General features: G+C 39.8%; 1 protein-coding gene across 2 annotated transcripts in view; it reads right to left on the reverse strand.

Annotated features, from left to right (window-relative positions):
* The window catches only part of mbtps1 (membrane-bound transcription factor peptidase, site 1), an 86067-nt gene that overhangs the window by 51791 nt on the left and 7529 nt on the right, over positions 1 to 26747 (reverse strand). For both annotated transcript variants that reach the window (XM_078400491.1, XM_078400490.1), the window contains exons 2-8: positions 21524 to 22044; positions 20342 to 20599; positions 18385 to 18588; positions 15103 to 15213; positions 10844 to 10953; positions 4274 to 4390; positions 1169 to 1236 (exon numbers count right to left, since the gene is read on the reverse strand). In XM_078400491.1, coding sequence (XP_078256617.1) covers positions 1169 to 1236; positions 4274 to 4390; positions 10844 to 10953; positions 15103 to 15213; positions 18385 to 18588; positions 20342 to 20599; positions 21524 to 21671 — 1016 coding nt within the window. In that variant the 5' untranslated portion in view covers positions 21672 to 22044. The remainder of the gene's footprint in view (positions 1 to 1168; positions 1237 to 4273; positions 4391 to 10843; positions 10954 to 15102; positions 15214 to 18384; positions 18589 to 20341; positions 20600 to 21523; positions 22045 to 26747) is intronic.

Raw genomic sequence — 26747 nt, forward strand, 5'->3', positions numbered from 1 at the left:
CTATTTTGAGCTGCATCTTCCATTATTTATGAGAAAGGCTTTCAAACAATCAAAGCAACCAGAAGAGAGACTTAGGATGCCAGAATGTAAGACCCAAATGGCTGAAACCATACCCTCCAGCGCAGCGAATAACTGGAATGAGCATGGAAATACAGCAGCACCTTTCCCATTCTGAAGTAGTTTCTATCCCACAAATAAATATTATACGTGAAAGAATTTCTTGAAGAATTCCACAAATTGCATCCAGATAGTAATAATTATTCAGAAGACTCAACTAAGTCTAATGCATCCAGTCTCTGCAAAACAAATGGTTGCTGGTTTTTAAATATTTCCCTTCTTTAGAAAAGTTGAGCAAAGAAGCATAATCCCCAAGGCACTAAGAAATAGGAATAGGGAAAAAAACAAAAACTAAGGGACATGGATTTAAATTAATCAGTACAATGATTAGAGGGGAGAAGAGAGATTAGAGGGGAGAAGAGATTTTTCTCCCCAATAATTATTACTCAAGAAGTCAGTACCTTAAAGCCTGGTACAGACAGAAATTCTAGTGACATTTTAAAACTTTTTGGATGTCTACTTGGAGACCCAACCTGCAGGTTTAGGGACCACATACTGAAAGACAAGATTATCCTAAATGGCTTTTTGTGCATTGGCATGAACACAATAGCTCAAACGACCCCCGTCTGTGTTGAAATTCCAAGGCAGAATGCCAATCAACGCAGTTCTTGTGAACAGTTTTCCCCATCCTACACCTGAAGCAGCAGAGAGATCAGACATTTTTGTCGACTCATTTATAAAGGTAACACTCATAAATCTGCACGAATCATCCATTGCACAAAACAGCAAAACAGTGGTGCATTGTACAGTATTCAAGTCAGTAGGAATGGAATGCAGCTCAATTTTATTCAGTTTCCCAACTCTAACCTTAATTTTGTATCTACCTATAGCGTCTACAAAAATAATTATGTCTTCACCAACTTTTCTTTGCTGCAAACAGAAACGATTTCCCCCCAAAATGTTGCAGCTGGTCAGGACAGCCCAAGTAGCTCTATCAGTGCTGCAACCCGGCCTCAGTCTTTGTACTACTTTGGACTTGGGTGTATATTACATTTGATAATGGCATCCTGTGCTTAAACATGAGCATCAAGATCAAACAGGCCAAACTCACCCATAAAGAGGCCCATCATTACCAATTGCAGAGACCATGATCACTTTATTAGCAGTCAGCTCCCAAACCTACAAGAAAAAAAGGCATTCAAATAAAAAACAAAATTGATATTCGCACTCCCCAAAAAATAAATGATACCCGATCATAGTAATCTCATCCCATAACCTTTTTAGGTTTGCTTTGACTTAAAAATGGCCATTTATTTCCACATTAACCAAGATGTAATATTATAAAGCATTAAAGAAAAAACATGAGCTCGATTTTGTCTTTAAATTTTGCAATATAAATACTCGAAAAGATGACAAGGGGGAGAAAAGGCATGAGAGTATTTTTGTTGTTTTTTAAAGTTGAATAACATTAGAGCAGCAAATTTAATGATGTTCAGGCATCTTTCTTATTGTAATGCAACGGTTAATGTCAGTACCAGGATGCAAGCTAAAAGCCAGACTGTGCCAACAAGCCTTTAGGCCTTTTAAACGACACTGTTAAGGAATAATTGCTTTCAGCATCAGAATATAGGACAGGATAAACTAGGATGAAAGAAACACGGCACATTACCCTAACAAAACATCATTAAGTAAGAACACTATGCCATTGTTTATCCAGTGCCTTTTACTGAACAGGTAACTGGAGCAAACATTTATGGAATAAAAATCAATTATTTTGACAAGTCATACACAATGAACTAATTAACTATTTGTGAATTGAAATGCACAAAATATTCTGCACAAATAACTCCCACACTTGTTCCATTCGAGCCTCATCTCATCCTTCCTTATTCAGCTCAGCTTGATCAATGTTATCCTCCACTGCCTCTGCCTCATGTGCACACACACCACTGCATCATCCACTGTGATCGTAAGCTCAAATTCCCAACATTCTCCAAGAAATTTAGTTTAGTTTAGATACAGCGCGGAAACGGGTCCTTCGGCTCACCGAGTCCGTGCCAATCTGCGATCCCAGCACACTAACACTATCCTACAAACCTGTACATCGTTGGTGCATAGGAGGAAACCGGAACACCAGGAGAAAACCCATGCTGGTCACAGGGAGAACGTTCAAACTCCATACAGACAACATCCGTAGTCAGGATCGAACCTGGGTCTCTGACTCTGCAAGGCAGCAACTCTACCACTGCGCCATCGTGTTTGAATATATTTGATATCTTGGTAGCTTTATGTTTTGCCATTCCGCTCAAGTGAAGTTTCTCGCTGTCTTTTCACTTGTCTGCCTGCCTTTGTCTACTTTACCACAACCAAATTGTATTCCTCTTATTTAGGCCATCCTTTAGCACCTGCAGTGAGTAATTTGCTCATTCATTCTTTCTTAAGTAGCACAACTGTCGGGCGGGACGGACAGAGTTGACGTGGGTAGGCTTTTCCCTTTGAGAGTGGGGAAGATTCCAACAAGGGGACATAGCTTCAGAATTGAGGGACAAAGGTTTAGGGGTAACATGAGGGGGAACTTCTTTACTCAGAGGGTTGTGGCTGTATGGAATGGGCTTCCGGTGGAAGTGGTGGAGGCTGGCTCGATTTTATTATTTAAGAGTAAATTGGATAGGTATATGGATAGGAGGGGATTGGAGGGTTATGGTCTGAGTGCAGGTAGATGAGACTAGGTCAGGGAGAATGGTCGGCGTGGACTGGTAGGGCCGGACAGGCCTGTTTCCATGCTGTAGTTGTTATATGTTATATGTTATATGTTATACACCAATTCTCAAAAAATCTTTACTTAATCTCACTAGTATGCTTACATCCTTTTCAGAACAAGATTAAATAAATACATTTGCTGGTCTCCAAATTCCATCCCGTCTAGGAACAAACTCTAGTTCTTAGTTTACCATCTGTTTAAAATGTGTTTGTACTCCTATTATCCTTTATTTTTACGTGACCCCTCAAAATGTGAAACCACAGACTTCATTATATTGAAGCTAGTTTCCCAAGCATAGCTATCATCCAATTTTGCTTTCCTTATAAATACTGACTGCAATACTAGGCTACCAAATTTAGAAGTTTTGAATCAAATGTAAATTGTGAATTGCAGCAATCCCAGTACAGATTGAGAGCTCAATTTCAAATCCACTTCAGAGCATATAGTTTAGGATTAAAGACTAGCTCTGCCATGTGCTGAGCTGGCTCTCCACCCTACTACTTTTCTGCTGACTGCATGGTCTAACTTTCGCAAATCCATGATAACATCTTAAAGAAAGCCTTTCAGAAATGTGGATAAATTTGTTCTACTGCAATCCTTGTCAAAGTATAACAATAACAAGGTTTTTATGACTTGCTAGATCTGGATTACTTGCCTGCACTGAACTGCAACATTCTCATCTGTGAAAACATCATGGGACTAGTTTAGCTTTTTAATTGATAGCTCAACAAGATAAATAAAGGGTTTTAATATTAGGTTAAATGCCTATGTGGTGACATGAGCAAGAAAATAGATCATAAGGATCCTCAAGTCTGCCCAACATTCAATATGATCATGGTTGATCTATGTTGGCCTAAATTGCCTCTATGCCAGTACCCCATAACACTCAATACCTAATTCTTCTTGTGTCTAGATTCCTCATACCCCAAATTATGTAACTCCATTCTTGTGCCTCCTTATGAACAATAACACTGTACATTTACAATAATTCACCCCTATATGTAAATTTAATCATCAGCTCCATAAAAATTGTGCATTTTGAAAATCTGTTCTAAAGATTAAAAACATTCATAAAACACAAAATTAAAGTAATTTTTAAAAAAAATGAATAATCTGAGCTAGTTATAGATAATTATGGGTTAAACTCAGCAGATACGTAATAGACACAGTAGCCAAATTTCTTTTTTTTTTAAATGCACTTCTGATGCCACAAATGATTCTCACTGATTCTTTCTGACCTAAGCTGACAAAATTATGTTTCCACCTAACAGTAGAAAGAAACATCAGAACGGGCACAGGCAAAAATAGCATTTGTTTTTAATTGAAATAACAATGAAGAAATATAGGAGGATCTTTGATTTAAGAAAAGCAACCTTCCCACAGTAAATCTCCACACCCCTCATGAGTAACCATGGCAATGCAGTAAACAGTTGTGCACCTTGTATTCAAACCTACCTTATCAACAAAAGGATGATCCATGAAGTCTGGTCCTCCGATGCTGAGGTTCAGAACATCTATTTTCTTCAAGATTGCATAATTAAAGGCATCCAGAAACCAAGAGGTATAAGAAACCTGTTTAATAAAATCAGATTTCTTAATAAAATGTGGGATTATAATCAAACCCATTAGATAATTTTAATGTATTTTGCAGATTCCTTTCAACTTAACTTCCTACCAATCCTTTAACCCAATTTGTCACTGGGCAGCTTGTCAGCAAATCCCTTCAGAACCATTAACACTGCTCTAATCTGATCATTCTGCAAGTAACTTTTGTTGAATATGCCCTCCAGTGAAACATTATTTAACTTGAAAGTCCCTATCAACTGACCTCGTGGCCAATGGCGAACTCAATATTATTTCAAGCCAAACTGAGCCAAAGCCATGAAATATTAAAAGGGTCAAAATTCTGATGAGTCTTTGATCTGACACATTACCTGCTGGAGTTTTATTGAAATCTGAAACAAGCTTCCACACTGCCATTTAAGTACCCCCTGCAGCTCTCAAAGAAAAAACTACCAACACAACTGCAACAATAATTCAAAAGAAAATGTTTTGCTTACCCTAACTGAAGTACATTTGAGAGTTCTTCCAACATTGTGTTTTTATTTTATACATGTGAAATCCCAAATTTTAGTTTAAGCACCATCTTTCACTGTTCTTTGTAAAATAAGTTTATATAGTCATAGAGTTGTAGCAGCATGAAAACAGGCCCTTCAGCCCAACTTGCACGTGCCAACCAAGATTTCCTGGCTAAGCTAGTCCCATTTGCCTGCATTTGGCTCATATCGGAGGTTGCAGGGCAACCCAATAGAAGTACATAGAATTACGAGAGGCATAGATCTGGTAGACAGTCAGAACATTTTCCCCAGGATGAAAATATTCTATACTAGTGAACATAGATTTAAAGGCATACGGTGCAATGTTGAAAGGAGATACGCGGGGCATTTATGAAACACACGGAGGGTGGTAAGTGCCTGGAATACACTGCCGGCAGTAGTGGTTAAGGCAGATACGATAATAGTATTTAAGGGACTTTTGCCTTGGTATATGGAAATGCAAAGAATGGAGGAATGTGGATTATATGCAGGCAGTTAAGAGTTGGCCTTGTCATCATATTCAGTACAGACATTGCAGGCCAAAGGACCTGTTGTTGTGGTATACTGTTCTACGTTTTTGAGACAAGTCCATAGCCAGGGATCCTCACAGCTAAGTTAAGACCTCCAATTATTACTTAGTTCATTCAAACTATTTGTTTGAAGATAGTTACTTAGGATATCAATTTTAAAACCAGCTTCCACGCTACCGCTCAGGTGACTCTTTCAACTGTCCAAAAGAAAAATCCATCAACTGTAACTATGGCAATCATTAAAAATACATTGTTTTACCTCCTCTAACTGACGCACCAAGGCCCGGTTAGTTTTTGATGCCTTGTAGGTGCAAGTAAAGGGTGAGGTAATAAGGTCGCCATAATAACGTAGTATACTTGATGATTTGCAGGCCATGCTGATTACACAAAGATAGGTGGGAAATTGCAAAGAGAACAAGGCCTTTAAGGGATATTGATAAGTTTAATGAGTCAACAAAGGCCTGCCAAAAGGAGTATAATGTAGGGAAATATGTAATCGTCAATTTTGACATGGAAAGCAAAAAGGAATCTTTAAAGGTGAGAGGACGTAAAGGGATCAGTGTGCTGGTGGATGATTTTGTTCAGTTTAGTTTAGAGATACTGTGCAGCGACTGGCCATTCAGCCCACCGAATCCACACCGATCAGTGATCCCCGCACACTAACACTGAGGACAATTTACAATTTCACCGATGACAATTAACCTACAAACCTGTACATCTTTGGAGTGTGGGAGGAAACCGGAGCACTCGGAGCAACCGGAGTTTGTATGTTCCTGTACAAGAGTGCTCCTGTACAAACGCTGTACAGACAGCACCCGGTATCAGGATCGAACCTGGGTCTCTGGTGCTGTAAGGCTCCAACTCTACCACTGCACCACCCAAAGTCATTTTGCAGAAGTCATTATTTTTATTATTTTCAATGCCCAAGGAAATTTAAGGAAGGGTATTAAAACTTTGGAAGCTGTTCAGAGGAGATAGTTTGACTGATACCTGGAATGGATGGGGTTGTCTTCGGAAGAACAAATGCACAAGGGGGACTTGTATCAGATGTAGTTTCAATGAGTAACAGGAAACGCACAAGATCCAGGTGACATTATGGATTAGGAGAAAGTGCTTCCTCAAGAGAATTTAGAACTGGGGGGATAATTTAACAAAACTAGAAGATGCCCATTTAGGACAAACGATACAATTTTTTGCCACAAGCCCTCCCTCCTCAAAGGGTAGCGGAAGTAGTCTGAATTTTTTAAAGGCAGAGGCAAACGCAAGAGACTGAAAAATAGATGGTATTTGGTAAAACCAAGTTGAGGTTATAATCAGATCAATCGTGAACTTACTAAATGGCAGAAAAAGCTTGAGGGGCCATGAAATCTACTATGATGCCTATTGATTTATTCACAAAATGCTGGAGTAACTCAGCAGGTCAGGCAGCATCTCGGGAGAGAAGGAATGGGCGACGTTTCGGGTCGAGACGTCACCCATTCCTTCTCTCCCGAGATGCTGCCTGACCTGCTGAGTTACTCCAGCATTCTGTGAATAAATCGATTTGTACCAGCATCTGCAGTTATTTTCTTATACTACTATGATGCCTAATTCAGTTGTACAATCAGATCAGAGAAAGCTACAGTGTTTGAAATAGCTCACCAGTAGTTGGAGATTTATTAAACATTTCCCTGTTGGATTATATCCAAATAGGATTTGCTTTCATGGCAGAGTTTATATGAGAAATTGAAAAAGGACAGGCCATGCAGGTTGGTCAACTTATTTTTAAATATTCAATTGGATTCATTAAAAGGGAGAAATTTCAGAAACATTGTTACAATAGTATTTAATTATAATTTTAAAACCATACCTGGAATTTGAACTCATCGCACAATATGCAGATTGTATTCATGCATGCAAAGGCTGGAGATATTAGTTTTAAATTGTAAAATGATTCTACTTTTATTATTTTGTTTCTTTATTTTGGTACTTATTTTTATGTTAAAAATAGTTTTCTTTTTCAAACTATTCATTTCTCTTGTGGCTGTACAAGTGATGTGATGTGTGTTTTGTACTTGGCATTCAGTTTCTTTAGAGTTTGTTGAGGACAAAGTCCTAGTTTTACCAGTTTTGGTTGTGAAGCTTTTCAGTGAACAGAATTTGCCCAGTAAATGCTTGGTTAAAATTTCTGTCTTTTGGATAATTCTATGCTTTTTGTTTTAAATGACTGACTTTCTATGTCATCAGAATTTGAAATTAACTCCCTTTGAACATGGTCTCTCTAAAACATAATCTGACATGCTCATAAGTAGTGAATAGATTCTTTGTTTACAAACCCAGTTGACCCTTCATTAGAATAAAGTGTAAAATACAATTACTTACAGATGCAGAAATGCAGAAAATACTTTTAAGATCATATAACCATTAGCTGATTACTATGAGGAGACAAATTGGAGAATATCTACTTGGCAGCACTAAAGGCGAGTTAATGGACCTGCTGTAAGAAAATAACTGCAGATGCTGGTACAAATCGAAGGTGTTTATTCACAAAATGCCGGAGTAACTCAGCAGGTCAGGCAGCATCTCAGGAGAGAAGGAATGGGTGACGTTTCAGGTCGAGACCCTTCTTCAGACTGATGTCAGGGGGGCGGGACAAAGGAAGGATATAGGTGGAGACAGGAAGATAGAGGGAGATCTGGGAAGGGGGAGGGGAAGAGAGGGACAGAGGGACTATCTAAAGTTGGAGAAGTCGATGTTCATACCACTGGGCTGCAAGCTGCCCAGGCGAAATATGAGGTGCTGTTCCTCCAATTTCTGGTGGGCCGGACCTGTTACAACATAGTTCCTTTTAATACAGACATCTATCATCCTCCAAAGGATGCCGCTTGTACGTTTTTTGTGCAATGCCTGCCTACGAGCCTTTTGCAAATTGTGTCCCAGGACATACAGATCCTGCTGCATCTTCTCATTTGGGTGTTATGCGTCATTTTTGTTTTCACTGCCAAAGTAGGCAAATTTTGCATTTTCTCCACACCATACTCCATTTGCCCAAGGGCATATCTTTGCACTGTCACTTAAGAATATTGATGTGCCCTCATGACAACTTCCTTTCCCATCTTACCCTGTGTCACCAGCAAACTTAGCAATAGGTACAGTGCTTTCATCCAAGTCATTTATATAAATTGTAAATAGTTGAAGCTCAGCACCAGTCTCTGCAGATCACACCAAGCAACTTCATAATGCTTAACAATGCAAATGACTTTTACGATTTTTCTGCATTCTGAGTTTCATTAAAGATCAGTGATTTTGATAATTTGTTTCATCTGCTCTGACTCCATTTGCCAAGATTGCTTCTTTACTGCCCCCATTAAATATGACAAAATAAGAAATGTTTCCAAATCATTTAACACAAATATAGACTCAAGAGTGTGTGATTGAGACACCAAGGGAATATTCACATTGAATGTGATTCCCAGGCAACCAGAAATCTAAGCTGCATTTGGAATGTTCCATCCAAAGATTTTTTTGAGCAATACTATCTTCAGGATGACATGTTCTCATTAAAAATACAGCATTCCCCAATTTAAGAAAAGAGCCGAGTTCTTGGAAAATGTTTCAAGCAAATTTCATTAAAAAAACAAAATGGTTGGGCAAAACACAATGGGTAAACAGGAGAAACAAGGAACTGCAGATGCTGGTTTACAAAAAGGACAGAATGCTAGAGTAACTGAGCGGGTCAGGCAGAGGAGTGGCAGGTAAAGAAGTGAGTGTGGGGATTGGCTGAAGAATTTAATTAACATATCAGTAAGTTAGCTAATTAGTGGGTTAGTCAATTTATCAGCTAATATAAGCAAGGTTTGTTCTAGGGGAGCAGCCTGTTGGGAAGCAGCCTTGTCGAGGAAAGTGCCTTGCGAGAAACGTGCGTGTCTTTAGCTCGAGAGACTTCGGCGAGGAGGGTGAACCAAAAGTTGTAGAAGGTGAGAACCGTGAAGAAATGACAGAAAAGCTGATTCAGTGTGATGCTTGCAGGATGTGGGAGGTCAGGGAGATCTAGCAGATCCCTAATGTTCATTACAAGTCTATACATCGTTTATTTTCTTTTTTTTCCCCGATCCGATTTCTCCGTTGGTAAACGTGATTTTGGCAAAGTGAAAAAACGCGGAAATCATGCAAAAAGCTTGGTAAATGGATTAAGAAAACATGGAAATCTGCGGAAAAGCGGAAAATTCACATGCCGGTATTGATGGAATGCAGCGCATGTTCACGAGGTTAAATCCCGGGATGGCGGGACTGTTAAATGAGGAAAGATTGGAAATACTGGGCTTGTATTTACTGGCATTTAGAAGGATGAGAGGGGATCTTGTAGAAACATAAAATTATAAAAGGACTGGACAAACTAGATGCAGGAAAAATGTTCCCAATGTTGGGGCAGTCCAGAACTAGGGGGCCACTGTCTAAGCATAACGGGGAGGCCATTTAAGACTGAGATGAAAAAAAACTTTTTCACCCAGAGATTTGTGAATTTGTGGAATTCACTGCCACAGAAGGCCGTGGAGGCCAATTCACTGGGTGAATTGAAGAGAGAGTTAGATAGAGCTCTTGGGGCTAGCGGAATCAAGGGGTATGGGGAGAAGGCAGGCATGGGTTACTAATTGTAGATGATCAGCCATGATCACAATGAATGGCGGTGCTGGTTCGAAGGGCCAAATGGCCTCCTCCTGCACCTACTTTCTATGTTTCTATGGGTATTTGTAGAGAGCATTTGTAGAGAACATGGATTAGCATTATTAATTGAAGTGAAAGCTTTGAAAATCAAAGGAAAGTCTTCTGAGTCAATGATGTTGCAGTTAAAAACATCAAAATAAACATTCATTATCTGAGGAACCAATGTATATAATTTGGATCAACAGTAAGTTAAAATTAACAAAGTAATTAAGCCACCAAATTTAGTTCTGAAAAATTGCACAGATCACTAGATCAGTTGATAATTTTATTTAATCAATCAGGTTCTTTGCAATAAAATCTAGCCTTTAAAAACTTTGGAAGCTATGCTTTGCAAAATATATTACACAGTAATTTCTGATTGTATGAATGTCTACTTTATGATTTCTTTTTGTACATTCTTTGGAGGGCTTGTCTTTAATTTACAACGCTAAATTTCACTTTAATTAACGGGATGCCACTAAGCATAGGAATGCACAACCAAAATATCCACAAATACATTTTGTTCATGTGTTAAAAATAAGACTTTGATTTTAAAGCTTTCAAAACTAAACAAACCCCAAAGCTTTTCTGGAGAATTTTTAGTTCACAGCGATAATATTTAGTTTCTTCAGAAGAATGATCAAATTGTAAACCATTTTCCTATCCTCAATTCCTTCTAAGGAATGACCAGAGAACGGGTATAAAATAATCATTACCTGATTGTTAGTAAAGACTCTGAAGATGTGCAACTCTGCATCTGGTGCCAGTCCCTGACATTCCCGCATGCTAGCAATCACTCCAGCAACAAATGTGCCATGTCCCAAGCCTAATGCCAACAGAAAAAAAGCAAACAGCATTAAGATTTTGGGATAACAAAGGGACATTAGTACATACAAATATTCAAACATCAGACATGTCCACACTTCCTCTAACAAGAACACTTCCTCCTCCTGGTTCAATCCTTGTAAAATTATACTGACAAGAAAGCCCCAATAAGACTTGCAATATTAGAACCCTCAACAATGAGGCAGTCAGAGATCTGCTTGATCTGAAGAGGGGTCTCAATGAGAAACGTAACCTGTTCATTTTCTCCAGAGATGCTGCCTGTCCTGCTGAATTACCTCAGCACTTTGTGTCTATCTTCAGAGTTCTGTTTACATTAGTCAATTTATGGGAACATATCTTCTGTTCTGAATACTTTAATAATGCTACAAATTGTTTACTGAAGCTGCCATAGATCGTCTCCTTGAGGGAGCTGAAGAACATTCAAAACCACAGCTTCTGCAGGGAAGACTTTTACCATTGTTTTCCTGCAAACCACAAAAAACATTTTACAAACTGACATCAATTAGATTCAGAGTCTTACAGCACAGAAACAGGCTCTTCGGCCCATGCTAACCAAGATACCCCATCTGCACTCGTCCCACATTTGGCCCATATTCCACTAAACCTTTCCTATCCTTGTACTTGCCCAAATGTTGTTTAAAAGTTATAGTACCAGCCTCAACTACTTCCTCTGGCAGCTCATTCCATATACCCACCACCCTCTGGGTGAATTCAGCAACTAAAAGACAGTCTTGTGCTTCTACCTTGGCTCCCCACCGTGAAATTCTACCAGAGGGTTGTGCAAATTCATTAAAGGAATGTGATAGGTTAACTGGCTCCTGTAAACCACACCTTAAATCAAAGTCGTTAATGGGCATGAAGGAGAAGTTGTAGTCTACAGGGGAAATAAGGAGAGAAAAGACTGCAGATTCTGGAATCTTGAGCAAAAAAAAATGTAGGAGGAACTCCGCAGCCCAGCTAGCATTTGTGGAAGGAAGGGACGGACAATGTTTTGAGTTGTGTCCCTTCTTCGGACTGATGAAGAGTGGAAGGGAAGAGAGCTGGAAAAGAATGGTGGAGGGCAAGGCAAAGCCTTGCAAATGATAGGTGGATACAGGAGAGGGGGTGATGATTGGCAAGTGGGTGGAAATAGTGACAAATGGTAGAGGTGAAAAGACAAAAGGGTGTAAAATAAGGAAAGAAGAGGAGTGAAATGTAAACCCGGAAGGAAGGATATGGGTGGAAGGGTTGGGGGTGGAGGAAATAGTTTGATGCAAATACCCAGAGCAAGTTTGATCAATGATTTGGATGAGAACGTACATGGCATGATTAGCAAGTTTGCAGATGACACAAAAATGGGTGGTATTGTAGAGAGTGACAATGCTTGTCAAAAATTGCCAAGGTATCTTGACAGGTTGGGCAGGTGGGCTGAGGAATGTTTGATGAAATTTAATACGGACAAATGTGCAGTGTGGCATTTTGGGAGCACTAACATGAGCAATGGTAGGGCTCTGGGGATTGTTGTGCAGCAAAGCGATCTAGGAATACAGGTACATAGTTTGTTGAAAGTAGTATCACAGGTGAATAGGGTGGTTAAAAAGGCATTTGGCACATTGGCCTTCATCAGCCAGGGCATTGAGTATAGACGTTAGGAGGTCTTGATGCAGTTGTACAAGGCGCTGACGATGGGTTTAAGAAGCATTTAGACAGGTAGATGGATAGGACAGGATTAGGGGTATATGGGCCAAATGAAGGCAGGTGGGGCTAGTGTAAATGGGACATGTTGGCCGGTGTGGGCAAGTTTTGCCAAAGGGCCCATTTCCACGCTGTAAGACTATAACTCTATGAAGATTCAATGAGTCAAAGGCCTACGTCTATGTCTAAGCAAACATGTAAGGAGTGCAAAGGGATACTGATCTGTTAAGTGCAAGGCAACAAGATGGCAAATGGAGATGTAATGTTGAAAATTGCAAAATTATCCACACTGGTGTAAAACGGAACAGAATTGGAAATTTTCTTTAAATGACAAAAGATTGTGATACATGCCCTTGTTCCCAAGCCACAGCTAACATACTGCTGCACAAGGCAATTACAAAGGCAAATAACACGTTGGCCTTTATGGCCAGAGGATTTAACAACAAGAGTAAAAATATCTTACTACACAAATAAAGAGTTCTGGTAAGACTACACATGGAGTATCATGGAGAATTTTGGTTATATTAACCAAAATATATACAAATGATAAAGAGAACATGAAATAAAGACAGGTTTCAGGGCAAGCGGGTCCATCAGAGAAAATAACAAGTTGGCTAGACTCAGATCTAAGCATTTTAGAATGAGTTGTGATCTTGCTAAAACTGTGTAAAATTCCTAACAGACTAGAAAGGGCTGATACAAGGAAGATATTTCTGCTGAACAAGGAATCTAGCATCCATCTCAAAATTTAAAATTTAAAATTAAAATGAAGAGAACATTCTTCACTCAGAAAGTTGTGAATTTCTACCTCAGGACTATGGACTACCAGACATGGACTGCATTTAAAACAGATTGATTCTTTCACTATCCAGAAATCTATCAAAGTATATGGGGATGTCAGGAAATTAGTGTTTGAAGTTGAAGAGCACCATTGGTTTTGTTGAATAGTAGAGTACACTCGAAGCTCAGAAAGGCCCAATGCTGCTCCTAATTATGTCCTTATGATTTACTTTTATTAGAATCTGTGAAAGAATATGCCTGTTAACAGTCATCACATCTCAAAAGTAATGGAAGTGATTGAAAGTAATTAGAGCTAATGAAACACTCAGACTGGAGCATTTAAGCTTTTACACATAGTTCCACAATTGCAAGTGACAGAAAACAAGAATAGTTTCTAGGAACATTGAGCCATGTGTGAAAAACAAATAAAAAAGATTCTGGAAACACTCAGCAAATTAGAGAGCATCTGTGGAGAGGGCAACAGAGTGTTTCAGTTCAATGGCCTTCCTTCAGAACCGTAACTGCTCGAATTACTTGTCACGATGCAAACCATATCACTGCGGGCAATAGTCACATCAATATTAATAGAGTAGCTAAGCAATAGACATGCAAATAAAAATTATTTACAAGAATAGAGGTTTCATAAGTTACCTTTCTGTATCATTTGCATTAGAAAAATGCTGTAACCAAAGAATGATTGCAACAGAAATAGAAAATTATTGGAGACACAGAATGCAGATGCTGCAAACAAAAGTTTTAAATTACTGCTACATTTTGCCTACAAAGAAAGGGCTGAATAGATGGCAACAGTTCCTGCAAACAGTCACGGCCAAGTGCTCAAGACAAAGTTAGCAGTAGAAACTTCCTAACTACACAGTGAATTAATGTAATTTAACTAATAATTTGCCAGAATTAGAACATTGACTGTTGCAGCTAAGAATAGCCAAAACTTATTTGCTTTGAATTGCAGCCTCGTTTGGATCAGAGGCTAGTCCTCAACTTTCAACCAGGAAGTGAACCGTGTGACATGTGAATAAGTAGATACAATTTACTTCCAACTTATTAAAATATATCTTATGGTTGCCAAAAAGATCCTGGCAGAGCATAAGTGGAGGTGGCTAGTCAATTTCATTGCAATTGCAATTTACCCACAACATTGCAGTTTGTGAAGCTCCCATTCCTGTGGGGGCAAGTTGTTTTGTCATTCCAGCAGTAGTTGTATCAGCCACAAAAATGACGATTTAAGATTTGGAAATCAACCAACTACCTCCTCGACCCACAGATTTAACAATGACTACTAATTCACAAAAACTCCTCTGTATAATTCACAAAGCAGGGTCGTAAGCCTACAAGAATTTTTATCCCTTTGTAAATCTATTCAAACCTTGTACAAACTGGAATAAAATATTAGCTATAATTACCTCTGTAAAAAGTGGCCAAAAAGTGATCTTTTCAATCATGCTAATCTTTAAATCATGCAATTCACAAAAAAGTTAAAAAGTTATGAGATTAAAATTTTACTTAAAAATCAAACATCTGATGGGCATGAAAGAAAATAAATGGCCGAAGATTCAAAAAATATTTTTTCTCAGAACAACATGCATAATATTTTCAATGTGAAGCGCCGAAACAAATCACAACCAAGCTGATATTTTATAGAACTCAGTGTACACACCATCATCTAACGTTTTCTCATTGGTCCAATTGGTCCGCTCCTTCACGTTTTTGAAGTGAGGATGTTTTTCACTAAGTCCCGTGTCAAACACTGCTACTTTTACACCAGCACCTAGAAATATTAAAAGATAATTAAAGTCAGAAAATCTAAACAATGCCAGCCATTTCTGGTGACGGGTATATTCATAACAATAAGCTTCTTGCTCAGACTAATTGACCTATCTGCTAAACCTGTGAAGAGTGAGCTGCTATGTGTAAACAAACTTTCCTTTCATCCGTTTTTTCCAGTTTTTCTCTGTATAGATAAGAAAATATTGTTTTCAAAACTGTTAATTTGGTGTAGATATGATTAATTAGTAAAAACTACGACGATTTTGTCGTTTTTTTTTTTGCTTTATGCGGCGAGTTCCCCTCATCCCGCCCTGACTCTTTAACTTGTCCCGGAGACGTGGAACCGTGGCGGCGGCGGGGACTGGAGGCAGAAGCTGCCGGCGAAGGTTGACTGGAGAGCGGATCGCCACCGACCCAGAGCCGGGACAAGGTGAGAGATCGCAGCTGGTGTGGAGACAACAGTGGTGGAAATTTGAACCAACCTACCCAACATCACAGATGGGATATTGCAGCCCACAGGGGCACATCTAATAGGATCTGAAATGTTGAGTTTGCAAACAGCTGGAATAATCTGTCAAGCAAGTCTGTCAAACCTTAACAAGGAAGTTCAACAAGTTCAACAAAGTAATCAAATTCTTGGTCGGGATGAAAGTAAACAGGTTAGTTTAGTTTAGAGATACGGATTTAGAGATACGGAAACTGGCCCTTCGGCCCACCGAGTCCACGCAGATCAGCGATCCCCGTACACTGGCGGTATCCTACACATTTGGAACAATTTTACAGATGCCAATTAACCTTCAAACCTGTACATCTTTAGTGTGTGGGAGGAAACTGGAGCACCCGGGGAAAACCCACGCAGTTACAAGGAGAACATACAAATTCCATACAGACAGTCAGGATCGAACCCAGGTATCTCGCACTGTAAGGTAGTCACTAAATAGCCACTAAAGTAGTCAGACATTACAGTTGCCCATGAAAGGTAGTAGTGGATATAACAAAACATTTTTGGTGAACAGAACAAGATCATAACATCCCATATTCAAACTTTTGACTCTGGATATAAAGTGAATGTCACTTGTTCTGGGACAAGCAAAGATGCAAAATTGGATTAAAAGAATTAGAAACTGGTTTCAGATCAATTTAAGTTTCCCAATCCAGTAGCAATTTACAGTTGACTAATTTATATTTTTAAAGGTAATTCATTTAACTGGGTTTGCTATACAAGAGGAAAAGGATTAGAAAGGATCAGCAATGATCAAGTGACCCTGTGCAGGATAAAACAAATTTTTAGAAAGATACTTTTGATCTAGAACATTGATAAGATGACAACTAATTGCCTATTCCACACACCAGATAATTACAGGTGACCCCTTAATGTGGGACGGGGATGACGTCCAATGCTCCATTCCTAGAAAATAGCCCACATTGTGATTTTACAGAATGCATCAACGGCGCAATTGTCAAGAAATGTGTGTTGAAAAAAATTTACATTTGCCCCACTTAAATTTCACAAGAGCAATTTTTTTTATTCTGTACATTTCATATTTTATAAAATGACCCACATATTTTGACATAAAATAATCTTCAGTAAATCTTCCCTAAAGGGCAGACAGTAGCACAGCTGGTAGAGCTGCTGCCTCTCAGCGCAAGAGACCTGGGTTCAATCGCAACTTCGGACGCTGTCTGTGTGAAGTTTGCACGTTCACCCTGTGAGTTTCTTCCAGGTGCTCCGGTTTCCTCCGAGATCCCAAAGATGTGTGGGTTGTAGGTTAATTGGCCTCTGTAAACTGCCCCCAAGTGTGTAGGATGAGAAAGTGGGATAACATAGAACTATATGAATAGGTGATCGATAGTCGGCGTGGACTCATTGGGGTGAAAGGCCTGTTTCCATACTGTATCTCTGAATTAAAACTAAACTATATGGATTAACCATGTTTATAGAGATTAGCTATTTTATAAACAGAATAAAAATGAATGAATTGATGACAGCTTGAACGGACACTAGAATAATCAGCAACTTAATATTTACTGATGGATCTATTAAATATTTGATATTTAAGGTCTGAGTTTTATAGCGGTTCATTATTAATGAAGAAATTATAATCAGCACAACTTAAGCACCACACAAGCTATTTGAATAGAATCTTTTCCATGAAGCATCGATGAAAAGTAAAAACTAGTAAAAGAACGTGGAAGAGATATGTGACAACCAAACCCAACTAAATTCAAAATACTTGGTTACTTTATCAGCAGCTTTCACAATTGTGGGTTCACATTATGTGAATGACCAGCTTGTGCTCAATGCACTCTTTAATCAAAGCATTAGTGCAGCGTATCTTTTAAAAGCCAAGACCAATAGACCAGTCAAAATTAGATTCAGGTCAGATTTCCAATGTACATATGGTTAATGAGTTCCTTGCAGCCAAATGTGTCTTTACATGCATCCAAGTATAGTTGCTTAAGTAACGAGTTTATGAAGACAGTGATTTACAGAACATTAAAACTGCATTTCCATAACAAAGACTCTGCTCCCTTGGGAATATGCACAGCTTAAATTGATGAATAATTATCATTGCCGCCAACAAAAACAAATGTTAGAATTATTCTGAAAATGTAATTGACACTCGTATCCGAGCATATGTCAACAAAAAAAAGCGTATTTAAACCTCTATCAAACATCAGATTGCTTAAATTCAGTTCAGTTCTGTTTAGCTTACGATAAAATACAATACAACTTTATTTATCCCAGGAGGGAAATTGAACTGCCAACTGTCATAAAAAACAAGATACATGAAACATGAAATTAAAGTGACAAATAATGAAAAAGATTGGGAATGTGCAAAAAAAATTGGGGGGGGGGGGAAGTCAGTCTACAACAGAAGGGGGAGGAGTTGTACAGTTTGATAGCCACAGGGAAGAAAGATCTCCGTACTGCATCTTGGTGGAACCACTCTGTTGCTGAAGGTACTCCTCAGGTTGACTAGTGTGTATTGTCCAAGATGCTCTGCAATTTGAGGAGCATCCTCCCCTCCAAGATTACCTCCCTTGAATCCAACTCTGCCCCCAAGACGAAGCCAGTCTTCCTGAAGAGATTGTTAATCCTACAGAGGTACAGTGAAAAGCTTTTTGTTACGTGCTAAATTATACAATGTAACTTATGTCCTATCCATACCTGTATGTCCCATTTGCCATAAAACATCTGCCTGAAGTGTCTGAGCTACTTGCCGAGGAATGGCCCTCAATAGGCGTCGGCTTGAATGCCTGCCTGTCGCATGCCAGAATCCAGAGCTCAGGGAGAGACTAGTTCTCCTCAGTGGTCTTGACGATTGCCACTTCTGTGACCATCGACTATCATTGCATGGTGGAGCAGGGTCTGCTGTAACAAACGAGAAGTCATTTAAAGTCAACGCTAAAGAGAACAGGAAAGCTTACCTGCACCAAATTTCTAAACAGTTCCATTTATTATGTTTTAGGATTTCTATCAGGCCATGCATAATTTTTACACACATACATCTCGATGGAAGATCAAATCAAAACTTGGTTTATTACATCTGCAATTCAAAAATGCACTATTCCAGCAAATCTGTCATCTTATGTATAGAGTGATTACTGCCTCAACAGCATGGGACCTAGACATTAGCAAAAGATTACAAATGCATCCAGACCAGAACTACCTAGAATTTTTTGTGTATCCCTTTCAACCATGTGCCTCCTAAGTTCATCCTTTTCCCCCCTCACCTTTTCACACCCAATTCGAAATACTCTCCAAAATGTACCTCCCTCCAGCTCTCCAATTTCCCTGAAGCTGTGACACTTGGCCATAACTGGGACAAATTAAAAAAGTACTATCAAGAAATTGTTAAAAAATGTCAAACCAATGCAGGAGAATTGGATAATGATTTATGTATAGTCCCAGACTTACTACATTTCTTTTTCAACCGTGATTGAATAAAGTAGTTCCTAAGGCCTCGTCACAAGGCCTTGAAGACCACAACATTTATTTTTTGTCGGCCAGTCAGAAATGAAGGCTGTGCGTATGGATCAGATGGTCTTGTGGACAAAAATGCGACATCCATTAGGAATGTACATAAACAGTTCAAAATATGCCAAATGGATTTACAAACAAACAGGCACAAATGCCTTGGTTTCCTAATCCAATTACCATCTCCTGCCATTTAACAAAACCTTAATAGGCTCAAATTCCTTTCAATTCCACAAAATGTACCTTTAATAGTCATTTCAGAAGAACTTTCCCAAACACTTTTTGGAAATCCTTTGACAATCAAAAGTCTTGCTCCTGTCCACTAATTACATTATCTCTTCAAACATTTGTTCCAATTCATCAGACTTGATGTACCCACTTCAATTCTCCGACATCAGTTGAATCGTTTCAGTCCTCAGTTATCCATTGTAAACGATCTCTAGCAATTTCTCAATAATAGCCAAATAGTCAAAACATTTCCAGCTTTCCCCATGTTTGCCTAAATAGTTGAGCAACCCGGCACATCCTGCCCCAGATCTAAAGAGCTTTGGATGTACAGGTTCACCACCAATGTTCCGGCACCCTTTCCAGATTATTCTTTTTGCCAGTCCAACAGCGCTCAGGGCCTTCGAGAGGAGTCCAACTTTACTGGAACCGGCTGCCTAGGCAGCTGATATCGGCTCACAAAGTCAGCTTCGGAAGTCAGCATGAGAACGGATCTGCTGGATCTGGCCAGGCCCTAGTTCCAGAGCCTCGGCTGCAGGGAGCAAATTTGACCCGCCAATCGGCTGCAGAAGTCAGCTATGGGAACAGATCTGCAGGCTCTAGAGTTCCAGAGTGCCAGCCGCATGGTGCAAATTCAACACGTCGATCGACCATGGAACTCCTGATGAGGTCGAGATCTGCTGCCTCACCAAGTGGACCTGTATATATAAACCCTGGCATGTGTAACAATCTGTATGTTCTCCAGAGATGCTGCCTGACCAACTGAGTTACTCCAGCACTTTGTGTCCTTTTCTGGCACATGTAATATTCGCACCAACTTCAGTGGTGGAACTGAAACTATCTGATTCTGGGCATTTGCCATTTTATTGTTTTCTATTATTTTTGCTAATTTGGTTCAATGTTAGTTGTTTATTATACTTACTCTCAGTGAATTTGAGGGAGCGGATGACTTTTCTCTGAGGTGTTACTCGTTTAATGTGTGGATGGTCTTCCAAAGTTAATACCGTATGTCGTTGTTTCTCTTTAATTTGAACCACCTCAAAGTCACTCGGGTAGTCACTTGCAGGATTGTTACGAGGAACTATTCGCCATTCCACCACGTCCGTATTTTTCATTGCACTAGAAATAAATTTGCTCCGGGCTGTGGCGGTGAAGTATCCCTTAAAGGCAACGATGTACTCTAGAAATTAAAAACATTACGATCAAGAATTTTAATGCACAGATACAAGAACTAGCATTGTCACTACGGTCCTATCCACCAGCATTAAACAAGTACTGTGAAGCTCACATCTGCTGCTAAATCCCAATATACAGAATGAGAAGAGGGTAAAGGAAAACAAGAAAACTGCAAGGGAATAAACTCTAATTACTGAGAGAACTGGCACGAGAGGGCAAGAATTACTGAGAGAGAGGCACGGTGGCACAGCAGTAGAGTTGCTGCCTTACAGTGGCAGAGACCCGGATTCGATCCTGACTACACGTGCTTGTTTGTACAGATTTGCACATTCACCCCGTGACCTGCATGTGTTTTCTCCAGGATCTCCGGTTTCTTCCCACACTTCAAAAACTTACAGGTTTGTAGGTTAATTAGCTTGGTATAATTGTAAATTGTTCCTAGTGTGTATAGGACAGCGTTAGTGTGCAGGGATCGCTGGTTGGCGTGGACAAGCTGGGTCGAAGGGCCTGTTTCCGCAATATAACTCTGAACTAAACTAAAACGAGCAGCACGAAGAACCACAAAAACGATTGTGACCTTTAAGGTGCAGCACACTGTAACAAAATGAATGAATCTTTCCTTTTTCGGTTAGATTACCAAATTCCAGATAGATTGCTTCCCTCAATTCCATTTTTCCCCAGCCCAAAAAGGTTCAAGCCACCTACCATTACTTTCATCCTTCCCTCCCATCACCCCACTCTAGATTTAAATACTCACAGATGAACTGTTACCTTATTCAAATGCATTGTATTTAACTCCAGACCCAGTAAGAATTAGGCACTTACTCCAGCTAATCCACAACCGCATGCTATTTTAATACATTGTGACTGTGCATTTGACGTAAATATTAAAATAATTACTTAATGCGAAATTAGATTACTTGCTTACCATGTTCAATATTAGTGGAGGTGTATCCTAACTTCAGAGTCAAATGGGTACAGTTTGGACAAATCTTGTTCCACAATTCTGTACCAAGTCGTCCCCCACTACACAATGCAACCACTACCAACAGTAGCCCGGCACACTCCAATCGCATGGTCACAGAATCCTAAAATGTTGCCAAAGACCCAGAAATCCAATCCGTTTTATGGCGTTTACAAGGGTCAGTTCATTTTCCTTGCTGCAAAGGTTCTCATATTGGTGTTCAATTTGCAAGAAAGGTTTGCAAAATAGGCTACTATTGTTTTCATGATATTGAAGCAATTGTTAACAATGCAGCCCAGTTCAGAAGGCTATCATTTCTTTCTTCGCTTCTTCTCCATGGCACCCCACTATTGCAATCACCAGCACTGAAGGACATGGATTGAAGATTCCATTTGTAAACGAGGGGAGAAAGAAAAAAAGATGGAGGCAGGAGCAGCGAATTCTGGCGAAAAATCCACCAAGTGTAGCTTGACAGTTGACTGATTCTGTTGGAATAGTAGAAACATGAGAAAAAGATCAGTCTTTTGAGTACAAGACAAAACAATACATCAACAACAGAATTAATGCTATTGAACCTTTCACTGTCCAGAATGCATTACCAGAATGCGCTAGTCAGTGACAAGATATTCTCCTAGATTTCCAATAAACCATATTATTCAACTTACTGATTTTTGCTCTTTTCCATCAAAAATGGTATGCAATCTACTTATACTGCCAAGTTTTCTTATGCAGAGAATTATGTAAAAAAGCAACTGGGTTTACTGAAGACTTAAAGGCATTATACAAGTGAGGACATGAGATTGCAGATTAGTTTAGTTCAGAGATACAGCATAGAAACAGGCCTTTCAGCCCCCCCGAGTCCACACAGACCATCAATCATCCATTCACAATTTCCCCATTCCAAAAACATTAGGGATAAATTTACACTTCTTGATATAAACCTAGATTTACACTTAAGACCCTGATGACTGGGTTGAGTCCAAAGGTTTCCAAGGTATCATGTAGCTGGGCCCAGCATGAGGCAAGTTCTTTAGACACATTACCCAGGATCGGGTAGACTCCAGCAACAAATCTGAAATCATCATCATTGGTCCAAAAACGCTCACCAAAACCACCCAAAACTTCATCCTCAACATTGATGGTCTCCCAGTATCCACCTCCCCTCACATCCGGAATCTTGGAATCATCTTTGATCAAACCCTCTCCTTCGACAAACACATCAAACACATCACAAAGACAGCCTTCTTCCACCTCAAAAACATTGCCCGTCTCCGTCCATCCCTCTCCTCCACAGCTGCAGAAACCCTCATCCACGCCTTCATCACCTCCCGTCTGGACTACTGCAACAGCCTCCTCTATGGCGCACCCTCAAAAATCATCAGTAAACTTCAATATTCAAAACTCCGCTGCCCGTCTACTCACCCACACCCCGATCCGTGACCATATCACCCCCGTCCTTTACAAACTCCACTGGCTCCCCATCCCCCAGAGAATCCAGTACAAAATCCTCCTCATAACCTACAAAGCCCTCCATAACCTGGCCCCATCCTACCTGACCGACCTCCTCCACAGGCACACTCCCACCTGCACCCTCCGCTCTGCTGCTGCCAATCTCCTATCCCCCCACATCCGGACCAAACTCAGATCCTGGGGGGACAGGGCTTTCTCCATCGCTGCTCCCACCCTATGGAACTCACTACCCCAAACCGTTAGAGACTCCTCCACTCACCACATTCAAAACATCGCTGAAGTCTCACCTGTTCAGTACTGCCTTCAACCACTGAAGGTCACCTCACCTTCTGTCTCTTTTCTCTGTTCGTTTACTTATTTACTTATTTATCTATTTATTCATTTCCCTATGTTCTCTAAATCTCTGTAAAGCGTCTTTTGAGTATATGAAAAGCGCTATATAAATAAAATGCATTATTATTATGGTAAGTTACATTTTACCTTCAATCTTGAGTTACAGCCTCTCCATCACCATAGGAAACCATAAGCCACTCTATTCAAGTAATTTGTGGTCATCCCAAGAATTTCCAGGAACTGTTGGCAAGCTTACTACCAGGGTAGCTGCCAAATGACTGGATAGCTCAAAAATTGATGAGTTGGGCAATTTGTTATGAACAATGTCAAGAATGGCAGACTTGGAGATCAGAAAGCCATTTGCAAGACCAGAATCTAATTAATTATCAGACGTCCAGCATTCAGAAGTCGAAGATTTAACACTCTTTAAATTGAGATGGTTGTAATTCAAGTAGTGAACATGCAAAAGGCAAATCCATACTTTTTCAGCAAGCACAAGCAGCTCACCACTGCACAAGCAAATCCAGCCTATTATATTTCAAGTCAAGTCAAGTCAAGTCAAGTCTACGTTATTTGTCACATACACATACAAGATGTGCAGTGAAATGAAAGTGGCAATGCCTGCAGATTGTGCTAAAACTACAAAACAGAATATAATTTATTTTTTTAAAGACACAACACAAAAAATAAATTAATACTGTAAATTAGTCCCTGGTGGTATAAGAGTTAACAGTCCTGATGGCCTGTGGGAAGAAACTCCGTCTCATCCTCTCTGTTTTCACAGCGTGACAGCGGAGGCGTTTGCCTGACCGTAACAGCTGGAACAGTCCGTTGCTGGGGTGGTAGGGGTCCCCCATAATGTTGCTGGCTCTGGATCTGCACCTCCTGATGTATAGGTCCTGCAGGGGGGGCGAGTGTAGTTCCCACAGTGCGTTCAGTCGAACGCACTACTCTCCGCAGAGCCTTCCTGTCCTGGGCAGAGCTGTTCCAAAACCAGATTGAGATGTTGCCGGACAAGATGCTTTCTACAGCCCCAGAGTAGAAGCACTCTGAGAGACTCTGAATTTCCTCAGCTGTCTGAGGTGGTAAAGGCGCTGCCTTGCCTTACTCACCAGTGCGGCAATGTGCGTTGTCCATGTCAGATCCTCTGTGATGTGGACTCCCAGGTATTTAAAGCTGCTCACCCTATCCACAGTAATCCCATTTATCTCCAGTGGCGTTTACATCCTCGGATGTTGAGTCCACAATCAGCTCCTTAGTTTTTGTGACATTCAAGAGGAGGTTGCTGTACTGACACGAGAGTGCCAGATCAGCCACCTCCTCCCGGTAGGCATTCTCATCGTTGTCGGAGATTAGGCCCACCACCAGTGTCATCAGCAAACTTGATGATGGAGTTGGAACTGAACCTGGCCACACAGTCATGTGTGTATAGGGAGTGCAGTAGGGGGCTAAGGTTCTAGCTATACAACCAGTCCTGATGGGCAGGCAAAGACCAGCAAACTTACTCTGTAGCAGCAGTCATAGTTGTGTGTATAGCATGCTCATCTAAAAAAGTATACAAGAGAAAAATAAAAGCTTGTTGTGCATAAACTGATTTTCATTTATCATCAACATACAGGAGACAATATATTATGGGTATGGCATTAGCTGCAATTTTTTTTACTGATACATGTTTAGATTAAATGTTCTATTGCAGAAATGCACAAAATTCAGGAAGGCTTAAGGGATGTTTGTTGACAGGCTCTTTACCCTGGCAGGAAAATCCAAGGAAAAGGATTGGCCTTCAGGACAAACTTTTTAAAAAATCTAGAAACTAAGAACTAAATTTGTTGGTTTATACCAAAGATAAAGACAAAGTGCTGGCATAATGGGTATAAGAAAATAACTGCAGGTGCTGGTACAAATCGAAGGTATTTATTCACAAAATGCTGGAGTAACTCAGCAGGTCAGGTAGCATCTCGGGAGATGCTATTTCTCCTGCTATTTGGTAAACCCTAACTCCTGCCCGATTCAGTCAAGTCAAGTCCTAGTAGATGTGGTTTCAAGGTAGCAACAAGAAAGCAGAGATTGTTGCTTGCAAAATAACAATATTTACTCAAAGTACAGGATTCTGCGTTACAATTATCCAACAATAGCTTTTCAACAAATAGATAATTCCAAAACAAACTGCAAATATTGTTTTACTTATGTACCATGAATAGTTAACAAATCGTTTACTCAAAGCAGGACAAGGCCGATTCTGTGATTCATACCTTGTTTACCAGGAAGGTACTATTGTTTACAGCTGTCAATCTTCACTGATATACCAAACACTTTTGTACAAAGGAAGAGTGAAACATGCTGCTTCAACAATTCCATTGGTCCCAAGCCAAGACTTCATGGGGATGACTGATCACAGTCCTAATTCCAATGTCTAGGCAAGACAATGTTGCATTTTGAAAGCAGAGATATTCATGACAGTCCACTGCTTGTAGAGATACTAGGCAACAGCTGACAAGGTTTGGCAAACCACTGGCTTGCCAAGAGAAAAATACAAGAACTAGAAATTGATGCATTGGTATTTTAGATTTCCACCAATAAACAGTATGCTCTTCTGCTTAATATACCTTATCCACAGCTTTTAACTACGTAGCAGAACTAAAACAAGCACTCCAATGTGATTTCAAAGCAAAGTCAAAGTACAATGCTGTAAAGTCTAACTGCTAGGCGATACTTTCTATCATGATCATGTGGCAAATTTACATTCTTCGGAATAGGAAGGGCACAATTTCCGGAAATGAACCAAATTCAGCAGATTATGGAAATCTGAAATACAAGCAAAAACCCTAGAAATGCCCTGGTAGCATCTGTGAATAGAGAAAAAACCCCAATTCAGATTGATGATCTTGCATAAGAACTGTTCCCATATTTTCATCAATTTATCTTTTCATTTATTTCCAGCATTTTTTCAATTTTGTTAATTGAGAGATATCAGAATCTCACCTTTAGCAAATGAAGAACAGCAGTTAAAATTATCAATGCTTGGAGATATGTTACCATCTCACCCTCCAACTTGTCTCCGTCCGTTCCCTTTAATTGGTACTCTCGCTCAATTGAGCTGTTATTTAGAAGTTTATGCCCCCACAATGAAACTGATTGAAGAAAATGACATCTAGTGGACTGAAGCGTCAACCTTGTTTGTCAAAACATGTGGTCTAATGGTTATCATTTTGAAAATAAAATTAGTCCCCCATTCACAATTATGGTTTTAGCTGCAAAAGTCCCAAGGTGTAGAATTCCCTCCCAGACACCCCCTTTCCATACTTATCATATCGTATCATATCATATACATACAGCCGGAAACAGGCCTTTTCGGCCCACCAAGTCCGTGCCGCCCAGCGATCCC

This window comes from Rhinoraja longicauda, chromosome 6 (assembly GCF_053455715.1).
Source record: "Rhinoraja longicauda isolate Sanriku21f chromosome 6, sRhiLon1.1, whole genome shotgun sequence".
NCBI lineage: Eukaryota > Metazoa > Chordata > Chondrichthyes > Rajiformes > Arhynchobatidae > Rhinoraja > Rhinoraja longicauda.